Raw genomic sequence first — 19,003 nt, forward strand, 5'->3', positions numbered from 1 at the left:
CTGTGAGGTGCATCCTTCTGTAGTACAGCCGTGTGCAAAGGAATGGGTCAGGTAAAGGGTGTACCGTGGGAAGAAGGCACAGAGTTTTAATGGGGGAAACTTTATTTGGCTTCTCAGTTTGTCTCATCTTGGTGATTCATTATCAAGTATGTCCTGGATTCTTCACTTTAGCCTTTTAATTTGCTAGCCGTGGGGGCGGTCTGCAGTTACCAAGGGGGTGGCAGAGGAGAGGGTGGTTAACAGATGCAGGCGCTCAAAAATGGAAATAAGTATGAACCAAAGAGCATCCAGTGTTCAGAGAGTTCACCCCCCCAACCCCCCACCCCCACCCCCACCCATCCCCCACCCCACCCCAACCCCCCACCCCCCACCTCAACTTTGGTTCTCTGTCCGTACACCTGTGAGTTCCCGATGTCACATCTCATGCTCAGGGACTTTCACTGCTCAGGTCCTGGGTAGTGAGCCTCGTCATTGCTAGCAAAGCAGAAGACCACAGATGGGATTACTTGTTCCTGGAACTCTCGCTCTGTAGACCAGGCTGGCCTCGAACTCACAGAGATCCGCCTGCCTCTGCCTCCCGAGTGCTGGGACTAACGGCGTGTGCCACCATGCCTGGCCCTCTTCCAGAATCTTTTACTCTTGCTTCTTAGCCTCTTCTGTGCATTGAAGTGTTGGCATTGCAAACGTGTGCATTGCTGTTGTGCTGGAAAGGTATTTATTCCTCATGTTTATCAGTAATAAATATTTTTAGCTTATAGTTAAAAATCATATAAAACAACGATAGTTGCTTCCTTTCTAACACGTGAGCCCCATAATCTTCAGAGCTGGTTTGTTACCCAGCACTTCACGAAACATGGTATAGGATGCCACTGTCTTGAGTCTGATTTTACTCTTGAATATTGTTGGTATTTTGTCACTAAACACGATGGGTTGGTTTAAGGAGGATTTGGGGATTTTCCCCCTTAAACTCATAAGAGAATCTTTTTCCCATTAGGACTACTGGGCAATGTCGCACCGTGTATTGGATTTCTTTTGTTGATTGTGCTTTTTTTTTTGCCTAGAGTTTATATTTTATTTTTTTAAACTCAGGTTATCAATTTTGTTAACTAGCCTTAACACTTTTATTCTCTGTTCTTATTAATTTGGAGTACACACACACACACACACACACACACACACACACACACACAGCAGTTTTGGTCATGCATTGATGTTCCAAGTCCTTTAACAGCTTTCTGTCTAAACTCCTCGGAGTTATTTACTGTCTGTGTTTCTTGGAGGTGAGAGTATCTTATATGCCTTTCCAGTCCTCACCTCAAGAGCTGTGTGCTGAACTTGTACCCTGCTTACAGGTCAACCTGTGAGTCGCAGCAGAAGTCAGCGAGTGATCTCCTGGCTTGGAGTCAAGAGCAGTAGGCTTACAACAGTAACAGTAGCACAGGGGCATACCTTCCCTCACCCCAGTTCTCACCGGCTGGTCCGCTGAGCCGCAGCTCAGTCATCTGTGTAAGCACACTGCTGCTCTCCAGAAGGGTCTAACCGCACTCTGCCGTCTCGTTTGCCCTTCTGGTCTGTTGCCAGACTCCTTGTCATCTAGGTAGATGCCTTTCCAAGTCTCTCACGGCCCACGTCGCCTTTGAATTGCCTTTGACAAGCTAGCAGCTCCTTCGCCTTCACCGCGTTCGCTCTCCACATCGCCTGGTGGCCCTTCTTGGTTGGCACAGTGGCCTGCTCTGATCTTGCAGGTAGACCCTGGTGGTGTCTCCATGCCACCCTGGACTTCAGTCAGTGTCCTGATGTCTTTATGAGCCTACAGAGATGAGTGTTTGGGTCTCATAGAGAACCTAAGGGAGTCAGTGTCTGGATTAGATGTGTTCTCTGAGGATCTCATAGCCAGTGCTTGCAATAGCATAGTGGATAGGGAGTTGTTTCCGTTTGGTTTCCTTGCAGCAGGTTTGGAGATCGATAATTGCTGCTGTCGATTCAGCTCTTTAGTAACCCTCTAGTAAGCATCTTTAGTGTGTCCTTCTCACCACCTGAAATGCCCCTTTGTCCAGATGTGTACTTCCACATTATACCCATCCTTGAAATTACTAGTTGCTCAGAGCCTTTCTTAACTCCCACGTGAAAATATTCTTTCTTTATTGCCCTACAGGCAGTGTGAAGGTAGAAAATAGCCCTGTCACTAATACACACACACACACTCACACACACTCATGCAGGCACACACATACCTTCCTTACTGAATTATAAATTCCATGCTTATAGCGCAGCGTTCTGCAGAGTGTCTGTTTAAGGCAGGGATAGTGGGTTACCGTGTTAAATGAATGGGAGAGGACGAATGAGCCATCTCTTTGAGAAGCTTGTCGTTACTAACTAGATCTTTGAAAGTGTTGCCATGGGTGCGAGTATGAAAGTGTTGGGATTTAGCAGAGAATTTAGTTTATAGGAATAGAGCGTATATATTGCTGAAAGGGAGCATCTTTATTGTATAAACTTAATTTATGATCGCATACGGAGTTTTTTTGTTTTGTTTTGTTTGTTTGCTTGATTTTTTTGGTTTATTTGGGTTTCTCAGTGTAGCCCTGCCTGTCCTAGAACTTGGCTCGGTAGACCAGGCTGGCCTTGAGCTCAGAGGCCCACCTGCCTCTACCTCTTCAGCACTGCCACCGCCAGGTTTTTTTTTTTTTTTTTTTTTTTTTTTTTTTTTTTAATGCTAGATGTTGTACTTTTAAATGCAGTTAAAGCACTCTGTTACTTTTATGGGGTGTGAAACGGAGACTGTCCTTTCTCTCAGTGCTTAGATGAGTACGAAGATGATGAAGCCGGACAGAAAGAACGGAAGCGAGAAGATGCCATCACACAGCAGAACACCATCCAGAACGAAGCCGCCAGCCTCTTGGATCCAGGCACTTCCTACCTGTCCCAGGTGAGCATTGAGAATGGCCAGGAAGTCACTGGCTATTTGAACAGCAGTCTTTTAAACTGCTCCTAATAGTTTTTCCAGGCCCGTCTTGGTAGCATCAGGCTGGCCCAAGCATTTCCTGTGGGCTCAGCCACCGGTCTCTTCTCCGCAGACTTACTGACTTGATCACTGCTTGGCTCTCCATCCCTGAGTAAAGAGTATAATCTGACTGACTGGCAGGGTTTAGGTAACATCGGGTGTAAAAATAACCAAGAAAAACAATCACTTCTTCATTACTGAAAAGTTAAGAGTGAAATGGCTGAGCTGAGTAGTATCCCATTCTGTTCTAGACTGACTTTTGGGTCCTAAGCATAGAAAAAGAAAAGGTTTCACTTGGTTTCCCCAATCAACTGTTTACACGTGACACAGTATTGTTATGCAGAGTGCAGTGTTGTGAATAGTGTCATGTTTAAGTTCCCAGAAACCCTTTGCATCTCTGAATAGTATAAGGTACTTCTGAAAATAAAACTTATTGCAGTTTCCCTTCGATTGCTTACTTTGACGATGGAACAAACCACTCTGTAGAGTGTTTTTTGGGGGGAGGAATGCTTCTCAGGACACAGAATCCACGGCCCTGATATATCTGCCTGTCATCTCTAGAATCAGTTATGTTAAATGTTTTTGAAATAGTATTGGTATAATTTGTCCTGGTCTCGTTAATTTCCACGATTGCCTTAAGTCCGCTTACCCACCCTCCCACTCCCCGTTTTTATCTGCCTTTCCCTCCTCGTCCTCCCTCTTTACCTCCTGTGTCTCTCTCCTCCACACTTGTGTGTACAAACACAGGCCAGAAGCTATAACTCACCTCAGATGCCATTCCCCGGATACTGCCCACTTCTCTTTGGTTGTCCTGGTACTTGCCAACTAGGCTAGGTTGCCTGGCCAGTCAGCCTCAGGGGTCTGCCTGTCTCTGCCTCCCTACAGCTGGGATTATAATTACGGGTCACCACACCCAGGATTTTGTTTTTATAGAACAGGGTCTTTTGATGTAGCCTAGGCTGGCCTTGAACTTGCTGTGTATCTCCCAGGTTGGCCTCAAAGTTGTGACCGTCCTGTCTCTGCCTTCCGATGCCGGCACCACACACTTTGCATCCCAAGATCGTCATGTTTTCAGAGTTCCAGTCTTCCCTTTCCTGCTCCTTCCCCCTCCTCTCCCCTCCCCCTTGTCTCTAGAAAAGTCTAATGTGTTGAGGCTTCTAACCTCAACCTTGCCTTGAACCTCTGGTTTTCCTTTCTCTGACAGCTGAGTGCTAAGATTACGGGTGTGCTGGTAAATAAACCCAGGCCTTTATGCTTTTAGGCAAGTAATCTACCAACTGAAGGCATCTCCTGCCCCTGGTCCCGAGTTTCTAAATTCATTTTATTATTGTGTGACTTGGAGGATCACACACCTTTCTGTGCTTAATTGGTGGAAAGATTAAATACATTTATATTTGCTATTCTGCAACGTTGTGAAGACCTTTGACAGAGGGAGGCAGACTATTTTGAAATGGTTAGGAATTGTACATCAGAACTTCTCTCTCTTCCCTAAGGCTGAAGTTAGTGACACAGAGACTCATCGAGTGACGCGGTTCATGTGTGTGTGTGTGTGTGTGTGTGTGTGTGTGTGTGTCCGCCATTCCCCCAGTTTGCTGTTACTGTCAGTAATGATCGCTGTGGCTCTGTGTAAAACAGTGCCCTGTCACAGTGCCGACCACACTGCTTCCCTAACTGACTGTGCTTGGTCATACTCTAGATGCCTTAGTACTTTTGTTTTCTTTCTTTCTTTTTAACAAAATTGACATTAACCCTGGCCCTCTTTTGGTGATGCCTTCCACACCGTGAAGGTTTAGCTTTCTCTGTGGTGGAGAAAACACACCATTGTGATTGAAAGTCTAGGCCTGGTTTAGTTCTTGCCCATCTCTGGACACACGTGACCACAGTATCAGACAGCGCCTGGAGACAAAGGGCTGGTTCCTTTCTACAGACAAAGGCTCTGTCTGCGGCGCTGTGGCTATGTCCAGTGTGTACACCCTCACGTGGGCTTCTAGCTCAGGTGAGCTGGCCCTCAAGATTCGCTGCGCAGAAGCATCTTCCTCATTTAACTCTCTGAGCTCTTCCCAGGCCGGCTCTTGTTCTCTTCATTATCTGTCTGTCTGTCTGTTTTCTCACTAATTGGGATTAAAGGTTGGTCAGTCACTGGGGAATGTGGCTCCAATTGTACTCTGCCAGGCTGTTTGCCTAGCACGAGAGTGAAACTCATCAGAGATGGCATTGGGAACAGGAAGTGCCCTGTCCTCATAGTTGATATCTCCCTGAGCTACAGCACAGAAATCTAGAGGAACTGGGGGTGGGGGGGAGGAGGGAGAAGGACAGAGTCCTAGTTTTACTTTAATAGGACCGAGAGAAAGGACTCAGGGAAACAGGCCTTTAGAAGCGGACTGCCAATGCCAGTCGGAGTGTGACTTGACAGCTGCTCTACGAGTGGTTAGAATATTTTACTTCTGGTTTAAATTTTGTATGTAATACCGACAGTGGTAATAGAAAAATGGAGATTCAGTCACTTTATTTTTAGCTATGGCTTCATACAGCCTTTAAACGTGGTCATGCTAGTTTTTTTAAGTAAACATTTTCTGGGGCTGGAGAGATGGCTCCGAGGTTCAGAGCACTGGCTGCTCTTCCAAAGGTCCATAGTTCTCTTCCCAACAACCACAGGGTGGCTCACGGCCATCTGTAGCGGGATGAGATGCCCTCTATTGGCATGTAGGCATACATGCCTTGACAAAGCATTGATACCTTAAGTAAACGCTTTCTAATTAGGTTAAATTTAGGAAATAAGGGAACATAGAAGAAATGGTACGTGGGGTGGTTGTTACATTCCGTTATGTTCTTCTGTTTTCTATCAACTATTAAATCTTACTCTTTTAAGTTTTTGAAGGCACAAATTCAAAAGGCATAACTGTGTGGTTAAAAAGAAAAAAGAAAAAAGTTGTCAGATACCTGGCTCCCTTCCTGGAAGCAACTAGTTATTTCTTTTCTACATACAGCTTCAGAATTAACCTACAAATGAAAGCTATATCTGTTTGTCCATCCATTCATTCATCTATCCCGTCTCTCTTTCCATACTAAATGTTCTTCAAAAAAAAAAGTGGCATGTCCCACAGCAGTGTTTAATTGTCACTCTGATGTCATCAAAGCTTTATTCTATTGCATAATCTGATGGCATGATTGGAGTATGGCTCCTAGTCCGAAAGGAGGGTCATGTGCTGTCTTCCACCATCATGAAATAGGTGGTGGTGGTGGCGGTGGTGCACGCCTTTAATCCCAACACTTGGCTGGCAGAGGCAATTGGATCTCTGGGTGTTCAAGGCCAGCCTGGTCTACAAAGCTAGTTCCAGGACAGCCCTGTCTTGAAACACTCCCCATCCTATCCCACCCTACCCCCCACCCCACCCCACGCCCCAAAAAGAAAGAAAGAAAGGCAGAAAGGAAGAAAGGAGAAACGTGCTTGCTGCATATATTCTAAGGTACTTGTAAGATTTATCTGTTTGTCCTCAGTGGTAGTTCCTGAGAGGGCTCTAGTCATTTTTTTTTTCCTCCACAACAGTTTCCGAAGACTTGCTACAAAGTCACAAGGACGCCTAGAAGACATTTTTCTTCTAAAAGTGCTTCTGGAATACTTCCTTACATCGTTTCACTCATACTCAGGCCTCTTTACAGCTTTTCTAGTTGTCCCAGTCATGTCCCAAGGCAGAGCCGAGGAATTCGCTTCAGAATTACACTCACTGCCTGTGACTCTCTCTCAGTCTGAAAGCGCTCTAGTCTTTCCTGACCTTTCCTAACTGTCCCTAACTACAAAGGACTTGATGACATAGCCAACAATTTGGGTTGTGTCATGCTTACTTACAAGAAGCTGACATGTAAAAAAGCAGAGAAAGTCTCGTGCACTAAAACTGCTTGTAGAAAGTGCTGCTGAACTTGTTCCTAGTTTTGGAAGTCCCAGAGACCATGTAATGAGATCCTTTGAAAGCCCCGGGTCTGTTACACAACAGATTTCAAGCCTACTTTTCCTGACATAATCTTCCTTGCAGGGATATAGTTTATCCTGCTAAAGGGAGGGGGAATACCTAGGCAGAGCTGCAAAAACGTTGGCAAAGCGCAAACTGTTTGGCTTAAGTTTAAATAAAGCTCTGGCTTCGTTGGAACACAGAATGGTCAATAAGGAAAACTCAGGAGCACAGTCCTCACAGGTGCAGAGGCTGTTGAGATCCTGTGATGCGTAAACAGACAGAAAGCAAACGTGCAATAAGACAGGGAAATACAAGCACACATAGATTAGTTTACACATAGAGCGAACTTGTCCCATTTAGCACTAATTACTTGTAGTTATTAACGAAGGTCCCTAGTAATTATAAAGTTAGTTAGCTCCTCTGCCTGGGAATTTTTTTTTGTGGTCATGCAGATCTAAGGTAGAGTTTATATTTGTAGAATTGTGCTCTTCCCTGGAGGAAGAATGAACACCCTCCCCCTTATAAAAGACCCGTGTTGTGCTTACATGGGTAGCTAGAGTTGACCTATCTGTTCTTTCCTGTTATTCTCTGAAGATAAGCATGTTTTTATAAACAGGATCTATTTTACTTAATTGCACATGAAAGCAAAGACTGGCCTTCCCTTGTTTTAGGGGATGCCTTTCTAATGACAGATGGGAAGAAATGTCATACACATCTGGCCAGGGTTTTGTTGCTCTCTCCACACCAGCGGATCAACAGGCAGTGGAGTTGTCTTTAGGGAGGCTTCCCCAGAAATAGTTGAGTATTGTCCATGGGGATCAGGCCCACCCAGACACTCCAGGATCCAGTTATTTGGGTTTTTTGTACCCCTGATAACTTCCTGAGTGCTTGGGGTTTTTTTTGTTTTGTTTTGTTTTGTTTTCCTTTCTTGTAAAATTAGATTGCTAAGAAAGTAATTTCTCTAGATTTGGGGGCAGGAACAAGCTTCCAAAAGCTCATATTTTACTTAAGAAATAAGGGATAAAAAAAAATGAAACATTGGGATGAGGGCATCTGTTATTTTAAACATCAGTGCAGAGAGAAAGACACCATTTAACAGAGCTTGGGTGGAGGGGTTTTTAATTAGGGGACAGTGAGTGGGAAAAGGGGAGAGGGGAGACTGGCCTCCGTGGACAGGAGTGGCAGAGAAGTGGGGGGGGGGGGAATAGGTAGAGAAGCAGAGAGAAAGGAAGGAAGATGGGAGGTGGGCAGGGCCCTTTTAAAGTGCACAGGTGGTGGTCTTAGTGGCTGAAGCTGAGGGCCTATCCTGTCAGAACCCCCAGGGCAGGCCAGTACAATGCCTGAACACTAACAGTATCTTTTAGTGGTTTACGATGTTTTAGTGAGAATTTATGAAGTATTTAATGTATATGGGAAAAGCTGATAAAGGTTTTTGTACCCCAGCTAGCCTTCTAAAGTTGCACTTTGTGCCTGTTGGGCCGATTGATCCCTTCTTATAGCCTGTAATCCCACAATACAATGGGCATTGCTGCTGCTTCCTGTTGGGGGACTGGGAGAAACCTGAACCCTTAGTCACAGCTGCCTGCTGAGCAGCAGGTCTGGTTGGAGGGTGGCTTGGTTCTTCCTCCTGAACAGTTTGCCAGACTGTTGCCAGGGTTGCTACGCCATGGAGTTAATGGCAGTCAGTTGTTAGTATTTCACTGTGGAACTGGTTGCCTTGGAAAGCAAGCTTATCTTTTCCTTCTAACCAGACCAGAAATTCTTTAATTATGTAACCTTCCTTAGATGTAACATGATTATCAGTTTGAAGGGGGCTCACCACTTAAATTTGATGTGTTTTATTAAGATGAAACTAAAGAAGTATGCGAGGAGCCCAGATTTATCACTTAACTACTTATTTGCACAGTAATTTTCCACTCTAGTTAATATTAACTTTAAGCAGTCTGTCTCCTCTTTTTTTATTTTTGTAGCTTAGGATCATTGCAGTGATATGCACGTTTCTCACTTTTTATTTTTAGCTATAGTTTTAAGACGTTAACCTCTGTGTGGTGAGTTACAGGTCTTTTTTCTTTTTGGTTTTTTGGTTTTATTTTTGTTTGTCGAGACAGGGTTTCTCTGTAGTTTTGGAACCTGTCCTGGAACTAGCTCATGTAGACCAGGCTGGTCTCGAACTCACAGAGATCCACCTGCTTCTGTTTCCCCAGTGTTGGTGCTAAAGGCGTGCACTACCAACACCCGGCTTAGTTACGGGTTTTTTAAGCTGTTAATATTTCTCTGTGTATGTGTGTATCTGTGTAAGTAGAAGTGTCAAAAGAGGGCGCCCAGGAACTGGGATTATATAAGTGAATGTGAGCTGCTGGTTGGAAGCTGGGATTTGGACTCCAGCCTGAAGGAACTGCCAGTGCTCCGAGGACTGAAGCCCCCCCCCCCCCTCTTGCCCCGTTTGCTTGTTGGTTTTGTTTTTGTTCTTTGGTCTTTTTCGCTTTTTGTTTTTGTTTTGTTTTTCTGAAACAGGGTCTCCCCATGTAGTCCTGGATGTCCTAGAACTCACTTTGTAGGCCAGGCTGGTCGAAGTTCACAGAGATCCTCCCGACTTTGCCTTCTGAGTGCTGAGATTAAAGGAGTGTACCACCAGGCCAGCTTGTTTTTTTTTTTTTTTTTTTTTTTTTGCTGTTTTATTTATTAAATGAGAGCGTAATAAAAGACAGGAGTTAGCATTAAGATTAGAATGATTGTCAGGTTGGAGAGGTGCCTGAGGACAGGGTGCTGGCTTAGCATGCTTGGGCTCCATCCCCTGCTGTAATCTGGGTATGATGGTGCACATATATTACCTCAATGGTCAGGGGTAGAGGCAAGAAGGTCAGATGTTCAAGTCTGCCCCTGCTCCCTAGCTAGTTCCAGACCAGCCTTGTTTATGTGAAACCCTCACTAAAAAAGAAAAGAAGAAAATTGTAACAATTCTGTTTTTTGAATACTCATGCTACAACCCCATATTTGTCTTCACAACCAAAATATTTCCATATTTAAAACCTGGTTGGTTGGGCTGAAAAGCCCAATACGGTGTCTTTTGTTTGACCAGCGCTGTGACACGCTCTTAGTGCAACTGCAGTTGCTCTACACAGTTCTTTAGTGGTTGCTGTTGTGTTTTTCTGCAATCGGTAGTTGTTGTACTGAAGCAGGCACAGCTGATTTCTCCTATTTTCCTTTACAGGACCCTTCAAGAACAGTTCCAGGCAGATACAAAAGGTAAGAATTGTAACTTACAGGCTTGAGCCTAGGGCCTGTCTAAATGTTGACTTGAATAATTAGAGCCTGCTTTCACTCACCTTTTCTTCAAAAACCAAAAAACAAAACCTTAATGCTGTGTTCTTCAAAAGAAATTCCCTTGTAGACAGAAACGCAGCATCTGTCAACCCCATTTGTTTCTGACCTATCCTGCAAACTCTCAGAACTGCAGCGTGAATCTTCATGGGTCTGAAATAGAAACTTAGAATTAGTTTCCCTCCATACAGTTACACGCTGACAATACAAGGGGTCCGACAAAATGCTATAAACTAGTTATATTAACCAAGAAAACTGGGGATCCTGTGGTGGCAATGGCATTGGTAGCCTGTCCCATAGCCGTTCAGTTCCAAATAAACACTCAGAGGCTCATATTAACTATAATCTGTTTGGCTGATGGCTTGGGCTTCTTATTGGCTAGCTCTCTCTTAACTATTAACCCATTAAACTTTGTATTGCCACGAGGCTGTGGCTTACCTGTAACACTGGCATATTACTCCTTCGGCGGCTACTTGGTGTCTCTCCCCTCATGATCCTCCCTGCCTTCCTTTTCCCAGCATTCCCTTTGTCTGGTAGCCTCGCCTATTCTTCATGCCTGGCTAATGGCCAGTCAGCATTTCTTCACCAACCAAAAAGAGAAACATATATTCACAGCGTACAGAAGGACATCCCCCATCAGACAGTGGCATTTATTTATTTGTTGAGGAAAGTGGTATTTGTTAAGACCTGGTTTGCAGTTGCTCATCTTGCTGTGTTCTTTTGACAGAGCTGAAGTCAAATTCTCTGTCTTTATATGGGCACTGACCACACTGTGAGGGTGTCTACCCCATGACCCCGTGTGAACCTAATTCTTTCCCAGAGTTGTTATCTCCATAGCGGTTGTTAGGGCTTCTGTGCCTGGTTGAGACACTGTATCATCTCACCTTCTACCCTGTGGAGACACAAAGGTTGCAAAGATTGTGTGCTCTACTTAAACAAGGGTTTTGTTGAGATGTTAAGATGCTCACATGTAGCGATCATGTGGCTCTCAAGCTTGGCTTGTAAAGTAGATAAAATATCTATAGTGCTTTTTTAAAAGACTTATTTATTTATTGTGTATACAGTGTTCTGTCTGATTGTATCCCTGCCGGCCAGAAGAAGACACCAGGTCTCATTTACGGTTGTGAGCCGCTATGTGGTTGTTGGGAATTGAACTTAGGACCTTTGGAAGAGCGGCCAGTACTCTTAACCACTGAGCCATCTCCAGCCCCCCATCTACATGTATTTTATAAAGGAAGCAGGGCTTAAAAGGTAGAAGAGCTTCCTGAGACTACAAACCCAGTTGAGAAGCATATATCAGATTAGAGTTCAGATGGTCTCAGTCCAACTCATACACTCACTAAATACACAAGGTCATCCGCCAAGGCTTACATGTATATGACTTTGTTTTTGCCTATTCATTTGTTAAAATGTAAGACATTTACTAATAAGAACTCTCAGTTTTAATACCAAGTAAAAAGTAAAATGTGATTGTGTTTTTGTCTTTGCTGGGACCTATGGTAAGGGAAGGATGAGAGGCCATTGTGGCAGGAACTGAACAAGATGTTGATTTTATTTTCATGTCTGCACAGTCTTTATGTGCGTATAAATAAGGAAACATGCCTCTTTAATAGCGTGCTGAGCAGCTTTTATTTGCCATGACTAGATTAATCCAAAAAGAATAAATTCTCTTTTGCCAGAAACAATGCTGAGATTAACTTTGACATGAACTAGTCACAGACATATTTTCAAAATAACAAAAATTACCATCATTGCTTTGTTTGTTGGGGAAACTAAGATAAAATTTGATAATTTATCAACTGTGTTATACATATTTTTCTAATCAAAATTTAAATTACAAACAGTACTTTTATATTTGTGTTCTTGAATTGAATTCAGTGAAGGAAAACTTCCTCCCCACCCCCATAAATTCTCATCAAGGGGCTGGGAACATGGCCCCGCAGTTCAGAGTGAGGTCTGCTTTAGCAGAGGATTGCAGTTCAATTCCTAGCACTACATCAAGCAACTCACAGTTGCTGGTAGCTGCAGCTCTGTCACCCTCTTCTGGCCTCCATGGGTATTGCACTTACACACACACACACACACACACACACACACACACACACACACACACACAGAGGCATGCACAACACAAGCGCACTCACACACATAGGCAATACAACACAGATGCAAAACCACCCTGACACAACATGTATACACAAACACACACACACAGAGATAAACACAGACAACAGAGATGTGAGCATGCGCACACACACACACAAAACAGTAACAAAAATAAACAGTCCTTTCCAAAGCTGTTACAAAATTGTTGTGTTAAATTAGTAGGAAATTGTTTCCCGGGGTATGTATTTTTCTATTTTTAAGGTAGGAAACCGTTATTTTTCCATGTGACATGTTCGTCCACTTAGCACTTTTATTTTCGTAACCTAAAGCATGTGTTCTGTTACTTCTGAGCTTTCAAAGATCTAGCCCTGGTTAATATTTCCTAGAGAATGCTTTTAAATATCCAAATCACCTGGGAAGACAAGGGAAGTGGTGCATTTGAGGCTAGCCTGAGCTGCTTAGTGAGAAACGGCTTGAATGAGTAAATGAAGAGATGTAGACGTGTAATAATTTCTCATTGAGCTGTGGGCACCCTATTTTAGGATAGTCGAAGAAGTACAGCGTAGAGCTGAGAGCGTGTCTCTGAAATGGTCCACTCTTTATCTCCCAGGACTATCTCACAAGGTCTGTCAGCAGACCATTACTTTCACTAATCTGTCAGCACGTTGTAGCAACGCTCAGAAGATGGGTGTCTCTTGACAAATGGGGCCGACACGAATGAGGAATGGCCTAAAAGATAAACGCTTCGATCACGTGTTAGTCGGTCTTCTCTGTAAACGAAATGACTTGTGCAGACATTCAGCTGGCAATGCCTGAGAAGTCTCTCGGGGTTTCCAGGCTCTGGCTCTGCGCACTCATCTCTTGCACTGCACACTCCCTTTCTCTTACGAATGTCGAGAATGCTTGGAACCCTGTCCATCTAGAAAAGTGTCTTGTGGGTTTTCCATTTTCAGTTTCACGTCTGGAGATGAAGACCGTGACATCTCTGATATTCAGTGTGGGAAAGATGACGCAGTAGGGGGTCTGTGTGTTTCCCTTTTCCCGGTGTGCAGGTCTGTCAGTAGCCTGTGTGCTTGGTTAGGGTTCTAGTACGTTGGCTACATTTACAGAAGGAAGGCAGGCCCTTGAGGGACTCAGCAAGGGTGGGGTTGTGTGGTGCTGCTTTCGTCCTTTGGATGTAGAGTTCAACCAACAGGTAGTAAGGAAGGCTTTTCATTCTCACAGTTACATAGCCACTCCCTGGTTCGGAGCAGCTAACAGTGTTAGCTGTTTCGTTATGTAAACTACTTTTTGTTGTTGTTGTTTTGCAGGGCGTTGGAGGGGCTTCAGACAGGGTTTCTCTGTGTAACAGTTCTGGCTGTCCGAGAACTCACTCTGTAGGCCAGGCTGGCCTTGAACTCACTGAGATCCTCCTGCCTCTGTCTCTCTCAAGTGCTGGGATCAAAGGTGTGCGCCACTGCCACCACCACCTGGCAAGACTTCTCTTGATACACAAATGTATCAGATTTAATATCTCTGGGAAAACACTTAAAGATTTTAATATCTTACTTTGTGTGTGCCTGTATATGTGCCTGGTGCCAGCAAAGGTCAGGAGAGGGCTGGAGACCCCGCAGAACTGGACTTAAATGGTTGTGAGCTGCCATGTGGATGCTGGGAACCAAATTTGTGTCCTCTGCAAGAATAACAAGTGCTCTTAACCACAGAGCCATTCATCCAGCCCCAAGATACTCTTAGATTTATACATTTCAGACTGGAAGTGATGTAGGGATAAATTGACCCTTACTGGCATCCTTAGTTGTCACTACATAGGTTACCTCTCATTCTGGTTCTCTCAAACCCAGCAGTCAACATAGGAGCTTGGGGGGTAAGAGAAACTGGACAGAGATAAACTGGAGAAAATCTTTTGAGTAAAGGAAGAAAGGAAGGAAGGAAAGAAATGACCAGGCCATGCTGATGCACACCTTTAATCCCAGGACTCAAGAGGCAGAGGCAGGTGGATCTCTGAGTTCGAGCCTTGTCTACAGGGCAAGTTCCAGGACAGCCTCCAAAGCTACAGAGAAACCCTGTCTTGTAAAACCAAAAAAAAGTCTGGAAAGACAGTCAGGACTTTGAGATGGGGCTGTGGCAAGCGGTTCCTTTTTTTACCGTTTCTTACAGTTTTAATAGAGTCTGGGTGTTTAATAGAGTTTGAGTTTTATTTGTGTGTGCGTGCATTTAAAGGAAGGGGAAGAATATGGAAGATTGTGGGACCTGGAGGGACGTCCAATCCAGCAGTGTGCGGTTGCTCCGTGGTAACTTAGAAGGTCATGATCCTCTAACACCTCTGAATGTTTGATACCCATTGTTTAGTAGGATTTTACTCATGAGTCTTGTATTTCGTCCCTTTGCTGAGCTTTCAAATGTCTGTATTAGTGGAAAATTCCTCTGACTGTGATCTCTTAATGCTACCAATCTTGTTCTCATGATAGCTTTAGAATAACAGTGTTGTTTTCCTGAACACAGCGGCACCCTCTCATCTTTCCACAGAAGATGTGAAAATTCCCAGAAGGGGGAAAACTTCCAGTAAAGGGTGCTATTTTATCTGTGATGATCCTACTTATTATTTTCCCTTTACTGAACATCGTATTTTATATCTTTGTGGCCAAGAGTAGACAGCTCTCTTTGGATCTTAGGTTTGTGTTAACATTCCTAATGAGAACATCACAAGCCTTTTGGAGTTCATGAAACAATTTTTTTTATCCTGAATATTTTCCATTGTGCATATCCGTCCCACAAAGTAGATTGAAAACATTTCTGTTTTAGGATAAAGAGCTAACTTTGGCAACAGAATCAAGTACCACAGGCCTTCATGGTTATGGCCGCATTTCTTTCAAATCTAGTATGTCTGAGGGCCAGAGAGCAAATTTAATTGTTCAGCAGTTATTCTTTGCTTTTATACATGCATAGGGTTTCATGTATGTATTGACACGCCCAACATTCAAGGGTCTTAACAGTTAAGAGAAGCTTCTAAAACGTAGTTTTATTTTTTTTTAATTGATGTTTATTTGTTCATATTTACAGAGTAATGTAATCACTGCATGGGTATAGTATAATGATCAAATTAGGGCAATTGGGATATCAGTCCCTTAAGTCTATTATCTTTCTATTTTAGAAATTTCTGTACTCATATTTATTTTGAAGTATGTCATAAACAAGTGTGGACTAAATTCTCCTACTGTGATCCCGAATGCCATAGCAAGTTCCTTCTATGTAACCATATGTTCACATGCAGTAAGTAGCCTCCGTGTCCCCCCATCCTCTAGTGATCACTACTCTCCTGTCATCTCTGAGATCGACCTTTGTACCTGGCCTTCCGTACCTTTCATTTCTCCGAGAGTGGCAGAAGTGTGTTTTTATTACTTATGCTCATATACGAATGCTGCATTTTCTTCTTTGTGGGCAGTTTCTTGCACATTTGTAGTGCATTTTGCTTAACATCTGCCCTCATCCTGCTTCATCTCCACTGCCCCTCTGTGTGTGTGTGTGTGTGTGTGTGTGTGTGTGTGTGTGTCTGTCTGTCTGTCTGTCTTGTGACCCTTTCATTGATTAATGATTAAGTTTCTCGGTTTCTTTTTTATGGTTCTTATCTCTGTTGAACTTCTCATTGATATCATGGCTGTGTCCTTCACGTGTTGAATTATTTACTTATGTTCTCTTGTATCTCACTTGGGGATCATTATTTTTGAATTATTTCTTTTCAAGAACTTAACAGATTTCTTTCATGTTAGGCTCTCCCTTTATCCCAGTGTCTCTCAGCCTTCCTAGTGCTGCGACTCTTTAACACAGTTCCTCACGCTGTGGTCACCCCCAACCATAAAGTTATTTTTGTTGCTACTTCATAACTTTAATGTTGTTACTGTTATGAATCGTAATGTAAATATCTGATATCCAGGACATTTGATACACAGTCCTTATGAAAGGGTCATTTGACCCAAAGGGCTTGTGGCCCACAGGCTGAGAACCGGTGTCCTAGAGTTGGTCTGTTCTATTGGATAAATGTTTCCCTGCATTTTTTTTCCCATGTGTCCTGTGTTCCCTGTGTTGTCTGCACAGCTGCTGTGGCATCTTCTTTCAGTTGTATCCAGTAGGTTTTCCAGGGAGAAGCGTTTACCTTTATATGAGTTGTAGGGGTTATTTAGATAGATGTCCTGGCTTTGGCTGTCAGTGTAGAAGTGTAGCCTCCATATGTGTTTCCTCCAGTCAGTGTTATCATTGCCTGGACCGTCTAAACTGCAGCCGTTTGTGGAGACAGTCGTTAGTGCAGCCCTGTGGTGGACAGGGGCACCCAGCGTGTGCAGCCACAGGTCCTGCTGAAGGACAAGCGTGCAAAGGTGAGCGCTGATAGTTGGGACATGGCCGTGGAGGAGGAGGTACGTCTAGGACCTTGCAGAAGTAAGCGCCGATGCCGGGGAGTATGCTTTCAGGCCCCACGCACGATATGATCAAAAGTAATGGTGTCGGTATCCCGATGGGGCATGTCAGGAGTGCCGAAGACTGCAGCCAGAAGCACCGAGTAGAAGGAGGTTGGAGGAGATAAAGCTTTAGGCCTAGGCTTGCCAGCGCACCTGGCTCGAGCTGGCTTATCTCATCTGGAGGTACGGGTGTCACATAGACTTGTGTTGTAGGGTCACAGCTCTGTAACCGATCTAGCCAGGTCCGTGAGACTGCAGCTTTCTCTGCAAGTGTGTCAAAGTATTTGTGAGAGTCCAGCGATGACAAGAGACAGTGGCCGCGGCGGCTCCATTCTTCAGACGGCTGCCTGCTGTGTGGGAATTTGGACTCTTCTTAAGCAGTAGGAGAGAGGTCCCGGCTGTGTCCTTTCTTTCTGTGAATTAGTGTGCCTAGACAATCAGGCACTCCTGCAGATTGGATTCAGAGCCGGTGAGGACTGAGAGACTCTTTCGTTGTTGGAACCGGAGTGCGCCATGACAATAGAGGTTCCCAGAGTTAGCCCTGGCTTGCGGCAAGAGTCACGTTTATAGTGCACCGTATTTATTACACGAGATGATGCCATCCCTGGTCTCCCTGGGTTTCTTGTCATTCCCCCTTGCTCATGCTCCCTGGGGTGTTAAGATTCTCCTGTGAGGAAAATGGTGTGCGCTGGCTTTATTCAGCTGTCTTCCATCCTCTTTCCAACACGTCCTTTTAATTAAGCTCGTTCTTGGAGCAAACCCCGAACCACTAAGAGAAGGCCCTGTTTTAACGTTATGTTTGTCAAGTCATTTCTTCTGGGATATCTGTGGTTAGTACTGAAAATTTGGACTTTAAAAAGAGGGCCTGAAGAGATGGCTCAGAAGTTAAGAGCACAGGCTGCTCTTCCAGAGGTCCTGAGTTCAATTCCCAGCACCCACATGGTGGCTCACAGCCATCTGTAATGAGATGTGGTGCCCTCTGCTGGTCTGAAGTGATACATGCAGACAGAGTGCAATAAAGAAATAAAACAGAAGAGGAAAGTATGTAAGGACCCTTTAACATGGTTTCAGTGTTCTTCTGTATTGTCGCACGGTTTCATAAATGCAGTCCTGTCTCGACTTTCTGCCCACCCCAGCCTCCTTTGTCCTTCTCTCTCTGTGTTTATTTGCATTGGTTAGCAATCAGATGTACTAGAAGACGCCGTCAAGTGTTAGGTGCCCGAGAAGCACGCTAAGCTCAGCGTGTTCAGCAGTGACTGTTAAGCAGCACATGTCGGTAGTACATGCATGAGGGCTTAGGCAGTGCGTGAACCCAGGGCCTCGGACATGCTAGGACTGCTGTATTGCTGTATTGTTGATTTCTCATTACCTCACCTCACCTGCTTGTGCAACCCTTCTTGAGATCAGCTGTGGGCTGTTCATCCCTCTGCCGCCATAGCCTCCTAGGATGACCACGGTACCCAACCCTAACTGCTGGCCTGTGCTGCCTTCGCTGAGCCATCGTGTGTTTTAGAAAAGGGATTTGGTTCCCTTTCTTGCTTTAATAGCTTCCCGTTACCCTTGTTTGTGTTGGGTGCTGGGCGTTGAACTTGGGCCCTTATATGTGTGAGGTCAGGATTCCACTGCTGCGCTGCATTCCCAGCCCCTGTTAGCTTTAGCTGGGCCTAAGTCAGCGCTTTCCCGAGTGGGTTTGTGTACAAGTTATCAGTCAGGGTGCAGGTGTTCCTTGCAACAATCTCTGTTTACTCTGAGTAAATTAATTTATTGGTTTAGTTTTGCTTTTAGTTGGGGTTTCACTATACTGCCTAGGCTGGACTCAAACTCCAGGCCCCAAGTAGCAGACTCAGCCTCCTTCAGGAGCGTGGATTAAGGGTGTTAACCCCATCCTGATTATACTTACCTTTTTCTCGGGGCGGGGGGGGGGGGAGCAGCCATTTGCTATTTTACAGCCAGTCCTGTGCTTGGCTGTTTAGGCATTCTATCTTGAACCCCTTGTCCTATGGCAGAAAGCGAGGTTCTTCGTTCACTTTTTCCCCGTTGCACAATATTGAGGTTAGACTGTCTGTTTAATGGGTTTATAACTTACCTAGTTTAGCTCATGATCGCAAAATAGGTTAAGTCAGCCGGAGCTTGGGCTTTACTACTAGTAAAGTGGCCTAAGTGCAGAGATG

General features: G+C 44.5%; 1 protein-coding gene across 1 annotated transcript in view; it reads left to right on the top strand.

The window, feature by feature from the left end:
- Nucleotides 1-19,003, top strand: part of Pawr (pro-apoptotic WT1 regulator) — a 72,110-nt gene that overhangs the window by 44,243 nt on the left and 8,864 nt on the right. The window contains exons 2-3 of the mRNA XM_051206394.1: nucleotides 2,798-2,929; nucleotides 10,166-10,200. Coding sequence (XP_051062351.1) covers nucleotides 2,798-2,929; nucleotides 10,166-10,200 — 167 coding nt within the window. The remainder of the gene's footprint in view (nucleotides 1-2,797; nucleotides 2,930-10,165; nucleotides 10,201-19,003) is intronic.

Source organism: Phodopus roborovskii, unplaced genomic scaffold (assembly GCF_943737965.1).
Source record: "Phodopus roborovskii unplaced genomic scaffold, PHOROB, whole genome shotgun sequence".
NCBI classification, from domain to species: Eukaryota; Metazoa; Chordata; class Mammalia; order Rodentia; family Cricetidae; genus Phodopus; species Phodopus roborovskii.